This window comes from Pleuronectes platessa, chromosome 8 (assembly GCF_947347685.1).
Source record: "Pleuronectes platessa chromosome 8, fPlePla1.1, whole genome shotgun sequence".
NCBI classification, from domain to species: domain Eukaryota; kingdom Metazoa; phylum Chordata; class Actinopteri; order Pleuronectiformes; family Pleuronectidae; genus Pleuronectes; species Pleuronectes platessa.
Genome location: NC_070633.1, coordinates 26,451,281 through 26,469,611, shown reverse-complemented (window position 1 = coordinate 26,469,611; position 18,331 = coordinate 26,451,281). Strand labels below are relative to the sequence as shown.

Sequence of the window (18,331 nt, the reverse complement as noted above, 5' to 3'; positions counted from 1 at the left end):
AGAACCAGTAAAGACAGATTCACATTGTGTTGACAAATTAATATTTTACTTTCACATCTATAGAAGTAAATATTTATTTATACATAATCAACATTTTACCTGCTTATAGTGAATTAATGCACAGTTGGTTTGAAGCTGCAGCTCAGGACACCTTTAAAAACCATGTGACTCCAAACTATTCACATACATAAATCAACTTTAAACACACCATTTAAAACTCTTAAACTGTAAGATTATTTTGGCCTTTAAATAAATAAAAAAGGAATAATCAAATTATATTGTCTTCCATGTTATGATATACAATGGGAATACATAATGTCATCAACAACTAGGAATATGACCAATATAAATATAAGTTACGGTATAAAGTGCAGCTCAGTACGATAAGACAGAGATAGTTGTGTGTTGTGTTATACTAAAACCCTGCAGTTATTTCGTATTATTAATAATAAATAGAATAATAACATGTTATTATAAAGCACTTTTCAAACTCAACCACAAAGTGTTTTTCCAAGAGCAAAAATAAAAACAAGAAGCCCATGAAACCTCCAAGATTATGGAGCACGACAGAATATAACAACCCAACACATCACACATCCATCTATAGACTCCTCTTCCTGTCGGTGTGCACGTGTGTCCCGGTGCGTGATCCCTGCCTGTCCCGGTGTAAACTGGTTAAAGTGGTTCTGTGGAGCAGCTGACTTCTCCCTGTCAGAGACGCGCTGCCCTGCAGAGCCTCCCTCGCGTTGTGTCTCCGCTTCCTGCTCGTTCATCTTCACGGTTTTGCATAAACGGCCAATTACGTTGTCAGTAAACTGATCCGCGGCTCGGCGCGTCCTCTCGTCCCTATTCATTTCCCTGCAACGCGCAAATATAAACAGGCCTTAATAGCAGCCGCGCACACTCCCGTCCCCGCACCGTTATTGATATGGCCCTGAATTCACACAATTGATTTTTATGCTTCCCTCTAGCCACCTCGTGCAGTTGAGAGATATCTTTATTCGCACAGAAAGTGAAATAAGTGCGTAATAAAACGGTGATATATTAAATTCGTTTTTCCCCGTGTCGCGCTTTTATTATGAGCCATTTTTCACCTTTATTGAATTGAGACCCCGGCGACGCGCGTCGTCGCTCCGGGCGCGAAGAGGTTAAACCATGGTTCACATCTGGATCCGACTCCAGTTGCTGTCCATCGGTTTAATTATCCATCCATCCATCCATCTATCTATCCATCTATCTATCTATCTATCTATCTATCTATCTATCTATCTATCTATCTATCTATCTATCTATCTATCTATCTATCTATCTATCTATCTATCTATCTATCTATCTATCTATGTATCTATCTATCTATCTATCTATCTATCTATCTATCTATCTATCCATCTATCTATCTATCTATCCATCCATCCATCCATCCATCCATCCATCCATCCATCCATCCATCCATCTCTCTCTCTCTCTCTCTCTCTCTCTCTCTCTCTCTCTCTCTACCAGTCGGTTTAAATCAGGCCTTTATACGCTGCACACACTTCCGTCAATATCACTGGATTTATTGCTTCATTGTGCGTAACAGTGCAACAGCTTATTGCTTCAGTCTGGCGCGCACACACGGTTCATGTCTGGTATTGTCTGTACTGTACTACTGACGTAACCCGCCTTTAAGAACACGCGGAAACCGTTCATCCTCCTGCAGGATCTGATGCGTCCGAGATATCGGTGCCTGGTCTCTGGTGCCGGGAAACTCCGGGGGCCTCCTCGCACGAGCTCCGTTGGGGCCCCTGAGTGTGTGGCATCCTTTAATTGCACAGACACTGGGCTTCACTGCTGCCTTCAGGTGCCTCACCTGCTGTCAGGCTCTGAAACCGAACCGCGTCCAGCAGCACGGAGCCTTCCTCCTGTGTGGCAGCGAGATCCCAAACCGGAGCTCATCAAGTGGAGGGTTCTCCGGAGGCCTCCGCGTGAGGCTCCGAACCAGGACACCGCAGTGGGGCTGTGCTGCAAACGGTTTCACACACCAAGAAAACTCCCAGAAAACAACAACACAAAAATACTGAAACCCCCAGAAAACAACAACACAAAAATACTGAAACCCTCAGAAAACAACAACACAAAAACACTGAAACTCAGCAAGAGTCAGAGAAGATGGAGAATAAAATAAATATCACATAAATATATGTATTTCAATCATAAACCTGCTAAACACAACATACTACTACTCATACTACTATTACTACTAGTAGTACTAGTACTACTACTACTACTACTATTACTACTTCTAATATTAATAGTCAGAATAACAATCCCAATAAATATATTAATAACGATACTAATACTATTACTACTACTACTGCTACTACTACCACTACTACTAGTAATATTACTACTACTATTACTACTACTACTACTACTTCTAATAATAATAGTAATAATAACAATCCCAATAAATATATTAATAACAATACTAATACTATTACTACTACTACTGTTACTACTAGTAATACAACTACTACTATTAATAATAATAATAATAATAATGATAATAATAATAGATTTGGTCTGTTCAGTACAAACATGTCACAACTGACACGAGGAATGGTGTAAATTAGTTTTGTATCTATTAACTAAATGTTCCTGCACATGAAACCACGTTATCTTAATGTGAACAGTATATATATATAATTTATTAATGACTTATTATCATTATACATGTATGAATATATATTCTTGAATGGTCAGTTCTTCAATGGTCAGTGTGTGAAGGCTAATCGGTTTTTCCGGCAGAGTCAATATCTCCCTTTCTAATAATCCTTTATCAAACGAAAGAGGCCACGTCACATGTACATTAGTGATAATAAGTCCATTAATAAATCATGTAGCCTGTGAACATACAACTTTAATGAATATACAATTTCAACACGAGACCAAACTGTGAATTTGATATAAAAGTGAGATTTCTCGATAATCGAGATGATGCACTAAGGTGAAACACGTTATAAAAAGATTCGTCTCAGGCCTCAAATCCACTAAAACGCACGAAACCTCCTGAAAAGCTGCAGAAAACAACGACAGAATAAAAAAGAAGCTGCTGTTTCTTTAAGACATCGGAGCAAAACAACTGTCCTACCAGCAGGGAGGGAGGGGGAGAGAGAGGGAGGGAGGGAGGGAGGTTTGGCTGGATGACCGAATGGCAGCTTTTACGCAGAGGGTTGTCTCACCTGCTGAATCGCAGTCCTCCAGTCGGCACAACGCTCTCACCTCCAATTAACATCCAGCCCTGCGAGGTCAGCGCCGCGTTTCCCAGCGTCTCCTGGTTTCACTGGTTTTGTGCCTCTGATGCGACGAGCCCGCGGGCATCCTGCCGTGCCCCCTGCGCGTGGATGGTCTCAGCCAGAGCAGAGCGAACAAAGCGCATCGAGTCCCTCCAGAGAACCGCGTCCCCCTCCTAAAAAAAACCCCACAGCAGGGATGTTTGTTGTCTGTAAGTACTCCGGATAATCCTCTGTTGTTTCCCCCCCCGGTTGTTAGGTTTCCTTGTGTGTAGTTCACGGGGAGAGAACGCACTGTGAAGGATGGATACGCTCTTTTTTAGCCCGACGGATAGGCATTTAATTTAGGGAACACCCGATGCCGCTGCTGGACAGAAGTAATGGGCAGATTTTGGACCGCGCCGGACTCGTTATTGGTTTCCTGGGAGTAGAAGAGGCCTGTGTTCGATGCTCGAAGACAGAAACAACCGCACAGTTCTGCAGCAAACACACAAACCGTGATTTCTGTCCCCCCCCACCCCAAGGCGTGAATTGCCAGATTACAAACACACGTCTGTGAATATACTGACACGCGCGTAAAACCGACAGAACTATGGAGCACACCGGGATCGAGGAGGTGAACCAGACGCACCAGCAGCAGCATGAGCCCATCAGCTTCGGGATCGACCAGATCCTTAACAGCTCGGACCAGTCCAGCGGCTGCATGCTGCCCAACCGGACCAACGGCGACCCGGATTACGCGCTGGCCCCCAACGTCTACAGCAACGGGTACAACAGCGTCTACAACCCGGCCTGCTCCATGGCGGCGGCGGCGGGTCTGGCCGGCTCCTACAACGTCAACATGAACATGAACGTCAGCATGAACATGAACATGAACGTTAACGTGAACTCGGGCGGTGGCGCCGGCGGGGTGATCCGGGTGCCGGCGCACAGACCCATGCCGCCGCCGCCGTCCTCCGTCGCCGCCGCGCCGCATCCGCCCCCCTCAGGGCATCCGCCGGGCATCGGACCCGGCATCGCCTCGGTGCCCGGTATGGGGATGGGCAACTCGGCCAACTTCACCTTCCCGTGGATGGAGAGCAGCAGGAGGTTCGCCAAGGAGAGACTAACAGGTACAGTGAAAGTTTTCTCCTGCAACAGCTGTATGATCATTGTGTGTCCTTAACACAGATGTTGGCCAGAGGAGTAATCTTCTTCAGGCGTTTTACGCACAAATTACGCACAGATTAGAAGGACGATGAGTGATTAGAATGAAATGTTCCTCGTGACAGAGCAGGTTCACTTTGTGATATCCTGATCCTCCTGACATTTGCTTTTTGCAAAGTGTCTCCTGGACGGTTGAGTTGAACTTGGGGCCTGAACAGGACAGACTGGAGCGTGGTGATTTCACATGTAGGGTTTGTAATTTAGAACGAATGCTTCATGCACAAACACACAAACACACGCACACACAACAGAGTCACTTGTGTTATGCTGGAAGGGCAGCCTGATGAACGAGTGCAGAGATTGACATGGACACGCTGATGAATCAGTATTGGACCATCACTCTCCATTTACAGCAGATGACGGATAACGACGTTCCCCTGGTTTTCTTTCTTTCCTTTTTTTTCATGAGGATAAATGATTTTTATTTCTGCTGTGAAGCAATCGAGAAAGAGGAAGATGAGTCATAACTGTAACAGTGAATGACACGTTCAAGTCTATTGTTATTAGTATTATTATAGTGGATAATACCACAGCTTGTTAAATTAAATTAAATTCTGATTTTCTCTATATTCTGTAAAATAAGTCATTAATTCTTTGTAAATTTGAAAAGGTTCCAAAACAACCAGCAGCATATATTAGTTAATATCATAACTGTAATAAATCAACAATAAAAAGGAATAGCTTCATAGACTGTAAATATACCTAATTTTATTCCTATAAATCACCTTTAGATTTCAACTTCCTCTATAGAGAAGAATCTAAAAACATGACAAATTAGAAATAAACATAACTACAGAAATATGCATAGTTACATATTTTAACAAGACAGTAAGTTTCTACTATCGTCACATAATCCCACTTTAATTATTACATGCATACTGTTTTTATAAACTCAATCATAGCTTTTTTGAGAATTATTATTATCCATGTGCTTTTGCATCTTTGGTGTAAAACCAAACAATCACAAAAAATATATATAAAAATCATCTTTCTTAAATTAATTTGTATTTCTATGGGGACAAAACACATTGATTCTAATGTAGATTATTAATAATTTGTTTCTGTTGCCCAAAAGCCCCAAATGCACATTTCCATCTGTTGTCCCTGGCAACACAACCTCATCATATTTCTCCCAGAATGCATCAATTCAAATAAAGACATGTGGTGAAATAACTTAGAGCATAACAGTAAAATGTTATCAGACATATTATTATATTATATTACATCATTGTTGTCTTTACTTTAAGTTAAACGACAATGTTTGGTTTTATTTATTCATATTTCAGAGGAGAAGGGGGGGGGTGCTCCACATTTTTATATTCTCATGACCTCATCGTTTTGAAGATGCACACACACACTTCATGTGCACACACTCCACAGACACACACTTCACATACACGTACACACTCTACCTCACACACACCTCACACCACACACACACACACACACACACTCCTCCCCCACCCTCTGTACACATTAAATATTCACTATTCCGTTCCTTCTCACCGATTAATTATTAAATACTGGGGGACGATATGTCAACTGCAAAAAGATACGGTGTAAATAGGCTTATCAATTTTACTCATAGTCACCGAGGGCCTCTCGTTTAATTTCTCTCAGCTTTGTGTCGCTGTAATTATTTCGCAGCTTATATCTTTCCACTGTATTGATCAGCCAAAGATCTGCACCTCACACACACACACACACACACACTCACACACACACACACACACACACACACACACACACACACACACACACAGACACTCAGTCCAGAATTAGCCTGCTCTGTTTTCTATAAAAGGCCGTAAATCAGATCGACCCTCGTCTGTCCTGATGGAACATTGGAATCGTTTGTCTCTGCTTCTTGTTTTTCTCTCCAACGTGAAACCAGAGCAGAATAAAAACAGCTGAGCACGTTTCTGAAGGATCTCAACGAACATGGACGTGTTCTTAGTATTTAGGTTATTTCACATTTGTCTTATCCCTCTCTCTCACTCTGGTGCTTATGACCTGAATTCATGTTTTACATCACAGGAGGTTTATCGTTGGATTTAGATTTGGACGTTAATGGAATCACTTTAATCCACAACTAAAAATAGGACACGTTTTCCACAGAGCTCAAGTTCAGAAAAGCCCCTCTGTTTTTTTACGCATGGACCTAAATGCATTAATTTAAATTTAATTTAATTTATTATTTTCCCAAACGTCGCTTATTATTATAATTATTATAATTATTGCTATTATTATTATTGCTATTATTATTATTATTATTATTAGTAGTAGTAGTAGTAGTAGTTGCAGTAGTAGTAGTAGTAGTAGTAGTAGCAGTAGTAGTATAGTAATATAAGTAGTAGTATCATTCAACACTCAAAATGTTTATTGCAACAGATTAACCTTCGAATATTTAACTAAAACAAATAAAGCAAAAAACATCAATTGAAAGATGTATTTGTATCCAACTTAATCGATTTGCTTCTTTTTGCCACGTTTGCTCTCCGTGTTTTAACGATACATAAATGTGACTTTATCTTTTACTTTGGAATTTATTACGACAATTGTAATAATTTCAAATCCACCACAGTGTAATTATTATTACTAAAGTTTTGACCATAGTCTTTTTTTAAAGCAGAGTTCTCTGCTCGTTAGGATTTTGAATAAAATGAAACGAAAAAGATGAAGTCGGTTCTATTTTGATTTACAATTGTAATCAATCAATAAATAAAAAAGAAACGTTCATAAAATGTTTAAAATAATGAAGTCGTAGTGAGGAGAAGCTCGTATTTGTATTTATTAATGATAAACTAGGTCATATCCGAGAGGCCATTAGCAACTTTAGTGATAGGAGGCTGTTTCAACCAGCTAGACTATTCAAAGTACCATTATTAATTATAACAATACGACTAATAATAATAAGGATAATAATAATAATATCATTTATATCATTATGGTCTAATAATGATGATGATAATGTCCATCTTTAATGTAATAATCTTGGCATCATGTCGCCCAGCAGCGATAAAAAACCTAATTAAAGCTGCAGTTCTGCGCATTAAATCTCAGTTTGAGTTTTTATGGCGTCGGAGGCAGAACAACGCGATTTTATTTCCGCTCGTGCCCTCGTGCCCTCGCGCCCGCACGTGCCCCTGCTCCCCCTGCTGTGACACCACACTGCGCGTGCCCGCCCGTGTGTCCCGTATAGTGTAATAAATAGCAATATATGTTCATGTTATATTTCAATATCCCCTTTAGAATCCTTCACGGATATATTTATTAGATTGCTACCGAGGTAATATCCGCAGAGGGGAAGGGAGGCGCTGTCACCGAGAAGTGTTATTAAGTATAAGTGGTTTTATTATGGGAAACATATTCTCCACGGTGGCATTTTATTTTTTTGATATGCTTATGTTAAATTGTATTATCCAGACAGCAGATTTAGTATTACAACACTTTTCGCTTCTTCAATTCGTGGAGGTGAAGAAGAACTCAGGTGATGTTGTTTTTATTTGCAGCATTTTGGGCAGTTTTTTATTTATTATATTCTTCTTTATTTTTCATTTATATTTTAAAACACATTTAATTGTCCGGTAGCCTGTGTATGTCTCCTCTACACAGACGCTCCATTAGCTGTTTAACTGTTTTCCAGGCTGCTCAGGAAAACTATTAATAGTCAAGAAACATATTTAAGTGTTATTTCATTATGGAGCTTTTATAGAAAATACTCGGGGCTGATTTAAGAAGCAGTTTCTTTCTTTAGCTGGATTTAGTCTCTGCAGGAACAATATGTAATTTATCATCTTTGCAATGACACATGTGCTCCATAAGCTTTCTGTAATATTTTCATGTGGACTTTTATTACGAAATTTAAAGAGGTCTGACCTTTTTGGTGTTTTTGTCATATGGCCCTAATTCGCCTCTGTACCTTTAGTATTGTGGTATTTTATTATAGCTATATAATAATGTTTTGTTGAGTATTTTTTTTATAGTGGAAGGTAAAGACAGAAGACTTCTTTATATAAATATATTATATATTATAAGAATACTAAATTCTACTACGATTCATATTGTTGAATGACTGACAAATGGAGATTATCTCTTTTTGAAAAGGTCTAAGGACAACGTAGCTAAAAAATACAATTACAATACATGTACATGCAGGAATATGGTCTATTGCAGGAGCAGTGTTTTTTAATTTGGATTCAAGCTCAGTATTTAAATCATTGTGGTTCTATATATAACGGAAACACAGCAGTTTACAGTAATAATGGCAAAGAAGTAAACCTGATGCATGATTCATGAATAGACAGTCTCAGTCTTACACCTCGAGTCACAACATTAAACGTGACTGCTGCAGTATCCGTACCATCCTCAGGATATCGATCAGAGTTGTGCACATGAAGTGAAGCTGCAGCTGCAGGTTCCTGCTGCATGTTGCCTCTGAACCTGCTCGTATGGGCCTGGTCCATTAGTCCGCCTGCAGATGGCCTGAAATAGCCGTGTAATGCAGTATTTATTCCCCTCGACCTGCCGCTGGGAGCCACAGCAGGCCTGCTGGCTCCCAGCACGGAACCAGTGAGGCTAGTGTTTGGGGCAATGAGAAGTCATCCACAAATAACTATGACTGTGTTTAAATGTATATATATATATATATTTATGACAGGAACACCATAGAGAGGTCGCCACAAGAATCTGAGCAGGAGATTTAAAATCGTGCAGAGCAGAAAGGTCACGATTGAGGGCTGCAGAGCTGCTGCAGTTATACAGCTGCTGTCACTTTATAAACTTATGTGTAAATATAGATTCAAGTCTGACCGATATGGATTTTTATGTGCGAGTGCCAATACTGACATTAGGTAGTGAAAATTACCAATACTGATTAATTTGGCCATAATAGACTGTACATAGAAATATTGCCAAGGATTCCTAAGATCAAACTAAATGAAACTAAGGTTCGGTATTTTACCGTTTATCATAATTAACAGAATATATTGAAAATAATATAGAAAATATTTTTTTGTCTGAATTGTTTTCATATTGATGCATATCCACAAACATATGGGCCAACCAATAAATTGGATCTGCTATAGCTGCCTGTTCATATGTATTTTTAACTATTAATGCGCTTTAGAGGAACATATAATGTTAAATCTGATAATAATGTAATAACAATATTATTACTAAGTAGTAATATTACCTAGTAATAATATTAATGAGCAGCAGAAGACAAAAGACAATAAAAATTAAATCCGCGTTTCTCCTTTCCAATCAGGCAACGTAATGTGACCTCTACAGTAAACAGCACATTGCAGCTATTTGTCTTTACGACACAAATCATTTGCTTGTGTTCGCCTCAATCTGCCGCTCCTGTTCAGCACCACCAGGGGGATGTCGGCAGCTCCCTGGAAACGACCACCGAGCGCGTAATGGCCTCGTGTTCCATCTCCAATCCAAATTGTCATCGTCGTGGTGGCAAATGAATTTTCAGGTCTCTGAAACTCTGAGAGCAGCAGCAGCAGCAGCACGTGGCCCTCGGGGGACACCTATGCAGATGTTTTTCATATTCATTTTGGCTCCTGGTGAGCTTTTCTGACAACACAAAAACAGATCAACACCCTGTAAGACAGCAGGCTCGACAGCTTGCTGGGGAGGAACAACACAGACACACACAGACACACACAGACACAGAGGGAGACGTTTTTTTCTTTGGTTGATTTCCATTCGGCTTCAAGTTGAGAATGTGGCCGGGGAGTGGATCTATGGCCAAAAACGATCGGGTTACATCTATCGATCTTCTGTTTACCCAGGGCTGACAAAATAGACAGGATTCATAGATATTTTATGATGCAGGAGATAAGTTGTTATTAATACCCAGATACAGTGATATGTGAAAGTGAACCACCGGGCAGGCGAGGCTCAGAGAGGAGAAAACCATAAATGTGGATTCATACTCTGTGTGTGTGAAGTAAAACGTTCTGAAAAGACTAAATGACAAAGCAGCAATTGTTATTTAAGACCAGTAACTATCTGGGTTATTGCTGCAAACTCTAATAATATAAATGTTCGATGTTGTATGGAAGATATTTTGTGCAGAAATGTTAAATGTTTGAATTTAATTCCTCATAAATCACGAAAACGACTCTTATTGACTTTGTTTTCAGAGCGTTAACATCTTCGCAGCTGGTTTTAAATCGTCATCATTGCCTGTTTCTGATTGGCCGACTTGTTCGTGCTAGATTCATTGTTGTAACCTATGCCAATTTTTTTTCAAAATGGACGATATCTTATTTTGAAAAGACACAATGACAAAGCAGCGGAAAATACAGTTATAATACATGAACAAGCTTTAATAACAAATATCTGACCTTTGTGTGTTTGAATTTAATTCCCCCTGAATAACAAAATCCTCTTTACTGTTCCCGTTGTTTGGATGAAAGTCTGTGATATTATTACTTACGTTATTTCCAGAAGTTTAATATCATCACAGTGGTTTTTAAATCATGTGTTGACCTTCATCACATCGTCATCAGATGACCCTCACTTCCTGTTTCTGATTATTCATCCTTGTAAACCCGCAGTCGTCACTTACTCTCTCCAAATGGACGATATCTCATTGTGTAGCCTAGCCTCTCCAAATGCTAACTTAAGAGACCAGCGCTAAACAACATTAAAGCAGAGTCTGTTCACCATTCAGGCCTCCTTCATGTGATTAGCTGCTTAGCGCCGGTGCCTGCCCGGCGGCGGCGGCGTTGGCGTTGGCGGCCGCTGCTGCTGCTGTTGTGCTCCAGATGTGGGACCTTACTGTTTGTCCCTTTCCTTTAGGGGAGCAGGCAGAGGAGAGCCGAATTGGAGAGGCCACAGGGGGGCCGGGGGCCGGGTCCCTCTGTCATCTCCCCAAGGGAGACATCGGCAGGGTCCCTGTCTGGAGCACTGTGGAGACGTTAGCTAAATGCTATTACCCCGAGCTCGCTCACCTGCGAGACGGCAGTGGCCTCCTAGCAGACTATCCTTTCCCTAAGGGGGCTTGCCCAGGTGAGTCCACCCCCCTGCTCCCCTTCCCCCTCTCAACCACCTCCCTCACCTCACCCATTGTTGTCACACATGATCTTTGAGTGCATCCCTCTCGTTTGTTGTGACTTTATTAATGATCTTTAAAGTATACGAGGGTCGATTCATCATCTGACTCTGAGTTGAACCGATCTCAGATGTTCTAAACGTCCCTCTTGTCTTTTCCTTTGATGTCCTGACCGGACGACTCATTGTGCTGTTTGGTTCTCAAACCCCAGCAAGAGATTTGTAGTTGTAATCACGTTGACCTTCTTCTCTCACAAACAAACCACTGCTGGCTTTTTCCAGAAATTAAGACGAACTGGACAATAATTTTATCCAAACAAGGCCTGGAGAACGAAAGGAGTGTTTACATAGGACGGCTCAGGGGAAATAAGTTCATTCTCCAGAAGCTCCAGATCATTGCAGGCTGGAAAAATGGAAATAACCGGGAACACGAACGGTCATTAATCTTAAACCTTTTAGGTCCAAACACCTCAATTACTTCCAGTTACCTTATTGATAACACTAACGTATATGAATAATGTTTAAAGCACTAATCCAGCAACACACACAGTGTTTTAATGAATAACTAAACCAAACTATCTATTTGTCTAATAAATCCTAAAGTCTTCCCGCCCTGTCTTTCAGCTGCCCTCTCGCCCTTCTCTGTGACCCGGCGTATCGGCCACCCTTACCAGAACCGCACGCCGCCCAAGAGGAAAAAGCCTCGCACCTCCTTCAGCCGGGTGCAGATCTGCGAGCTGGAGAAACGCTTCCACCGCCAGAAGTACCTGGCGTCGGCCGAGCGCGCCACCTTGGCCAAGGCCCTGAAGATGACGGACGCACAAGTCAAGACCTGGTTTCAGAACAGACGGACAAAATGGCGGTAAGAATCAATTCAGAAGCTCATTTTTGCGTGTTTCTCCCACCATGTTTGACTCGAGCACAACAAACAGGTCTTGATGGATTCTTCAGAGGCGGGGTGGTCGGGGGGGGGGCACTCCTTCGGGTCTTTTCTTGTGCCATAAATCGACAGCAGTGAAAGTGTCACTGTTTTGCTCCGGGTCCCAAACGCTCGATTGGAGAAAGACGGTCGACAACTGAAGCATCCGGGGCGTCGCACAACACGACACCTATTTTGCTTAGCGTAGCTGCCAGTCGGGGCCAGTTCGCTTGACCAAGCACAATCGCTTGTGAGCCTCCTGAAAGGCCTTTTAAGAAAACTGCTGTCCAAAGCAATACTGGAACACTCACAGGAGGAATTGACTGCCAAGTCCACAGACACACACACACACACACACACACACACACACACACACAGCTTAACTCCATTCTCTCTCTTGTTTATGGCCATTTGGACGTAAATGAGGAGGAAATCAGATTACGATGCCCTGCCCTTAGTTAAAGGGCCAGGACGCATGATTCAAAGGCACATTACCAACTAAATTACATAAAGGGTTTTAATGTTTAAATGATCCTAAAGCTTTTTATAATTAGTTTTGAATCTCATGCGGACAGAAATCACTTAAAACCAAACTGTGTTTTTGCCTATTTAACATTTAGAGGTTGATTTATTGTCTTGAATACACAGTGACATTGATATTTGGTTTGATAACGTAAAATAACACCAATCACAGCCTGTAGTTTAAAAAAAAAAACATGATTTTCCTCTTATGAGACGTATTAGCAGTGAATTTTCTGGATCCGGGACTGAATGACATGTCGCATGAGGAACCAGGGAATCGGTTTAACACACTTCTCAGACCCCCCCCCCCCCCCCCCCGCCCCCCCAGTTTAGCAGAGATTTATGCCTCTCCCTGCGGTGTGCACCTGATGAGGGACGAGCATGAGGGATGTCTTTGCGTGACGACTACGCTCGTAACAAGAGGATGATCGAATCAACAGGCAGCCAATGAGATTATCATAATGCTGTTAACAATAATGTGTGGCTAATGGATGCGAGGCCGGCGTGTATGAAAGAGTTGTTGGAGAAGGTGTGCTCGATTCTTTCCTGCCAATTTGTACGTTGTTGTTGTTGTTGTTGACTTTTGACGGCAGCTGTTTGCTTATTGCGATTTGTTTTTATTATAGCGACGTCGACGTAATCTCACAAAAGGGGCTAATTCATAATATATATGTTGATGCAGATTTTTTCTTGTCATGCAAAACAGAGAACAATGTAGTTAGCGAGTGGAAAGTAGATTAGAAAAACTATTTATGTGCAAAAGCAGCATTTCATCTGCTTATAATCACAATGGAAGAAGAGTTAGACGTGTTTTCCCTTTTCTCTCCTGCGATTATTATCTCAGTTCTTTATTTACACTGTTGCATCTTGGGAGAAACACCCATCTGTGCTTCTTTTTTTCGCTGACACCACACAGGGGGGGGTGTATGTTACTGTTAACATGTGCTGCGAGCGCCGAGAAGAAAAGGAGAAAAACAAACAGATGTAACTTTTCACCTTGAGGCAGGAAGTGTCCCGTTCCTCCTCCCCCTGCGTTAGTCACGTTCCCTCGCCAGCACCTGTCACTCAAGCTGATCAGCTGTCACGTAGCCCCGGGGCCGGAGCGAAGCGGCGCAGGTGTTCAATAAACACGCAGTAAACACACACACAGCATTTACACAGGAACAGGTTTCATTGTGGATTCTGTGTGAGATTTTAGCTTTTTGGATCTGCTTCTGTTTGTTTGATTTCTTTATTGGTTCCTGTGCTTCCATTAATAACCATTAAAAACACTACATCCTTTTTATTTCTTGTTATTTTTTGCACGTTGGAGCTTTAAACATGAATGTGCTGTCAGTTATTTATATTGACAGTTGGACATTATCATAGCTTTTAAAATCTATGTTAAGATATTAACTTAATAAAGATTGATTCAATAAAACATAAGACACATATCAATCTTATTCTCAAATGCACAGATTAACAACCTGTCCTCTTTTTGACTTGTCGTCTAAAAACACTCCGACCCGATTGTCCATACAGGACATTTCTCATTTTAATACAATATAATGCAGGAGTTCCTCCTTTATCGTCATTGTTACAATCATAAACATGTGGTCAGGCTTAAGAAATGATCACAGTTTGGTCAGGTTACGTAAAATTAAAGTTACAAATTAAAAGATAACATGTTTAAAGCTATCGACTGTGAATAAAGACGGACGACGCGTCTCCTCTTCCTCCATTTTACACAAACAAAGCCCAAATATCCCGGATACAGGTTCTGCCATCTTGGGCTTTAGACGTAACATGAAGCCTGAGCCCAGAGATTGAGGCCCTGCAGACACAAGCACTTGACCAATCACGAGTCAGTCTCAGCTGTCAATCATAACGTCTCAACCTGTTTTTATAGCATCAAATAAAACCAAACTTACAGGAACAAATTAACACTTTGCCTAAAACGACTCAAACCGGATAAAAAAAAAAATGTATTTCAACGTGTAATTTAACTTTTTTGTTTGGTCCGTGATTTATGACCTATACTGCAGCCAGCCACAAGGGGGCTATCAAGATGATTTGGCTTCACTTCTGGGGCCATGATTACAATGGACACTAGAGGTCATACTATAAAATGTAACTATGGGTCATAACAAGCTTCTCCCAGAAGCTCGTTTTTGAGGACAGTCTCCTTGTGGCTCGTTAAAAAGTAAATGATTTATAATTAGGACTCCCTGTTACTGGCTGCGTGAGCTCACTGGCTGTTTAGAGTCTGATGCAGCGAAACTATTCACTAATTTGCAAGAAAAAACACTGGTCATGTTTCTTCTCTACTGTTTCCTCTGTACTCCACCTCTTCTTCTCCTAAAATGTCAAAGCCTCTGACCCTCAGGAGCCGATGCGGAAACCTCTGAACCCTGTATTCTCTCAAATGACCACCGGGGGAATCCACTGGTTTTAAAAGAAAATTATTCAACCTTTCACTTGATTTATAACGTCAAATATCATCACGAGTTTATGGTGTCGATAGTTTAAAGTCCTCATCACAGCTTGATGGTTGTGATTGACAGCTAATCCCGTCCAATGTCCACCCCCCACTCCTCAGAACACGGTTACTTAAGGTTTTATAAAACCAAGATGGCGCTGGACAAAATGCCAAACTAGAGACTAGCCGGTTGACACTGGGTCCTGAACTCCAGGTTAGGAACCACACATCTAGAGAAAGCACAAAGAAAGCACAATCGGTTCTTTTAAGATGATATGAGACAAACTCTAAGAAACAGTTCTGCTGTATGTAGCAATAATTGATTCCCCCCATGAAAATGAACACCACACAGGTCCTAACTGTTCCTCTCTCTTTTTGTCCCCCCCCCCTGTCCGCCCAGGAGACAGACTGCAGAGGAGCGAGAGGCAGAGCGGCAGCAGGCCAACCGGCTGATGCTGCAGCTTCAGCAGGAAGCCTTCCAGAAGACGTTGAGCCAGCCTCTGCAGCCCGACCCACTCTGCCTGCACAACTCCTCCCTCTACGCCCTGCAGAACCTGCAGCCCTGGGCAGATGACAATAAGGTGACCTCCGTCACCTCCGTGGCATCTGTAGTGTGAGCGTGTGTGTAAGTGTGAGTGTGAGTGTGCGTGTGTGTGTTTGTGTGTGTGTGTGCGTGTGTGTGTGTAGGACACAGAGAAAAAGAGAGAGGGGGATAAGGCAGGGAATGAAACGTCTGTATCAAGTTGACAGCAGATAGAATGGACAAAATAGCACAGCAGCATTATGGGATTGTTATAGATACAGGAAAGTATTTGAATGGACGTCAGTCATTGATCGTTACCAGCAAAATGGTGGGGGAGCATGTGTAGAGAGAGAGAGAGAGAGAGAGAGAGAGAGAGAGAGAGAGAGAGCAGCTATCTGTTTCTGCCCAGAGCTACAGAACCCAGTCAGTGGACTTCCCAGCTCTGCAGCCGCACTGGCCTCACTGGTTGTCACAGATTGAACAGCTGTTACCGTAACTTTCTAAAAATGTGTTGAGTCATTCTCCTGCCTTACACCAAGTTTCCGCTTTCCCTTCAGCTGACGGTCTAAAAGAGAGGAGGGCACTTTACCCCCTAAGTGCCGGGACACAAATGGACACCTCTGTACATGCCCACCTATCAAGACTGTCCCCCTCTTTTGCCTCCGGATCCCTCACGAGGCGGCAGAGACGTTTCTGCCACGAATGGCAACAAAATAAAAAAGAGACCTCCTGTTTTTTTTTTCGCTTTTCGACTTTGTACAATGTAGTAAATGCATGTTTCAACCCCTTTTCTGTGTGCACTCGGAAAGTACCGCTGAAGTCGGCTGCCGTCGAGGCCGAGCTCCTCAGCGGTCACGTGGTAGTGGATCGGTGGAACTGCTGATCAAAGATTTCCTCATTATGTTCAATTTAAAGGTGTTTTATATTAAATGATATTGTGACTTTTTGAAAAGATGACAGACCTTTCTGGGTTTTTTTTTTTCTTGCCTCTCTTTCCTCACAGTGTTTGTCACCATTATGAAAAAACCATGCAATAATGCTTTATGATTTTAGAGAGGTAGTTAGCCTCGTGGGAGTTGGCGATGATTACACACGAATGTTTCATAACCACCCGAAGGTGAGATAGCATCAGAGTGCATCAAAAGGACAGAGCAATACCTTCACTTCTCTTTATACATAAAAACTGATGACTGCAGCTCCCATGTGTGAACGTGAAGCGAGGCGTCGCCCGAAAAGCTGCCTCTCTGGGTAAATAAAGGCACGGAGAGCGATGCCAGCTCAAATTAGAATGAGAGCGCTGGAGAAAGTACAAGTTGTGCAGCCGCCAAGTGAAACACAAGTTGTGTTTATGTTTTTGTTCCAGTGATTTCAGTGGAACACGTTCACCGAGGACTCAAGCTGCTTCAGTTCTTCTTGCACAGTGTGAGAAACAACTTGAGCGAGACTGACATGATCGGTCACAGCAAACAAGAAGCTACAGTTAATTTTTTCCAATAGTTTATTTTTGCTCTGAATCAAACGTGTCATGGTCACGATTAGGGTTGCAAAATTCCGGTAATTTTCAAAGTTGGAAACTTTCCATGGGAATTAACTGGAATATACGGGAATATAAGGGAATATACGGGAATTAACGGGAATTAACGGGAATTAACGGGAATTAATGGGAATTAACGGGAATAAACTGGAAATTGTGTTGGTAATTTATACTAACTGTATTTACCTTGTCATATACAGACATAAATATAAACATTTTGTTTTGTCATAGGCTGATTTGAGCCCTGAGGAAACTTTGGGGACTTGACTATATGCTTCTGCATCTTTGTGTCATTCTTAACATAGGTCTTTGCACAGTATTTGCAAATGTACACAGCCTTTCCTTCTACATTGGCTGGGGTGAAATGTCTCCACACATGAGATAGTGCACGTGGCATTGTTATGTAGAATAAGATGAGAAAAAAGCTTGTAAAAAAACACTAATGCAATGCCAGAGATATAAAGAGTTGGCCAAACGATTGGAATCGTCTTAAAAAATATTTTACACTTGATGGATAGATGAATAGAAAGAGGCTAGATGGACAGATGACAAATAATCAATCAGCATGCTAATATATTTTCCCCATTAATATCATTGAAACTTACCTGACTAGTCCTGCACACTACAGCAGGCCTCAATAGTCCTGCTGTAGTGTGCAGGATGCTGGGAATTATCTTGTGATGGAGAAATGCAAATTGGAGGGGTTTTTTTTTTATATCCCAAAATTCCCGAGCTTAATATCTCCATGGAAAGTTTCAATAAAGTTCCCAGAAATTTACCGGAAATTTTCCGCCCCTTTGCAACCCTAGTCACGATTCATCTTGCA

At 41.6% G+C, this 18,331-nt stretch overlaps 1 protein-coding gene across 3 annotated transcripts in view; it reads left to right on the top strand.

The window, feature by feature from the left end:
- The first annotated feature begins 3,170 nt into the window (after nucleotides 1-3,170).
- Nucleotides 3,171-18,331, top strand: part of tlx2 (T cell leukemia homeobox 2) — a 15,308-nt gene continuing 147 nt past the window's right edge. The window contains exons 1-5 of one of the 3 annotated variants that reach the window (XM_053428435.1): nucleotides 3,171-4,384; nucleotides 11,298-11,507; nucleotides 12,153-12,411; nucleotides 15,849-16,029; nucleotides 16,529-18,331. The exon at nucleotides 16,529-18,331 is cut by the window's right edge and continues 147 nt beyond it. In XM_053428435.1, coding sequence (XP_053284410.1) covers nucleotides 3,865-4,384; nucleotides 11,298-11,507; nucleotides 12,153-12,411; nucleotides 15,849-16,029; nucleotides 16,529-16,540 — 1,182 coding nt within the window. In that variant the 5' untranslated portion in view covers nucleotides 3,171-3,864 and the 3' untranslated portion in view covers nucleotides 16,541-18,331. Of the gene's footprint in view, nucleotides 4,385-11,297; nucleotides 11,508-12,152; nucleotides 12,412-15,848 lie in introns of all 3 variants that reach the window. The other 2 variants (XM_053428432.1, XM_053428436.1) reach the window with 2 other exon arrangements.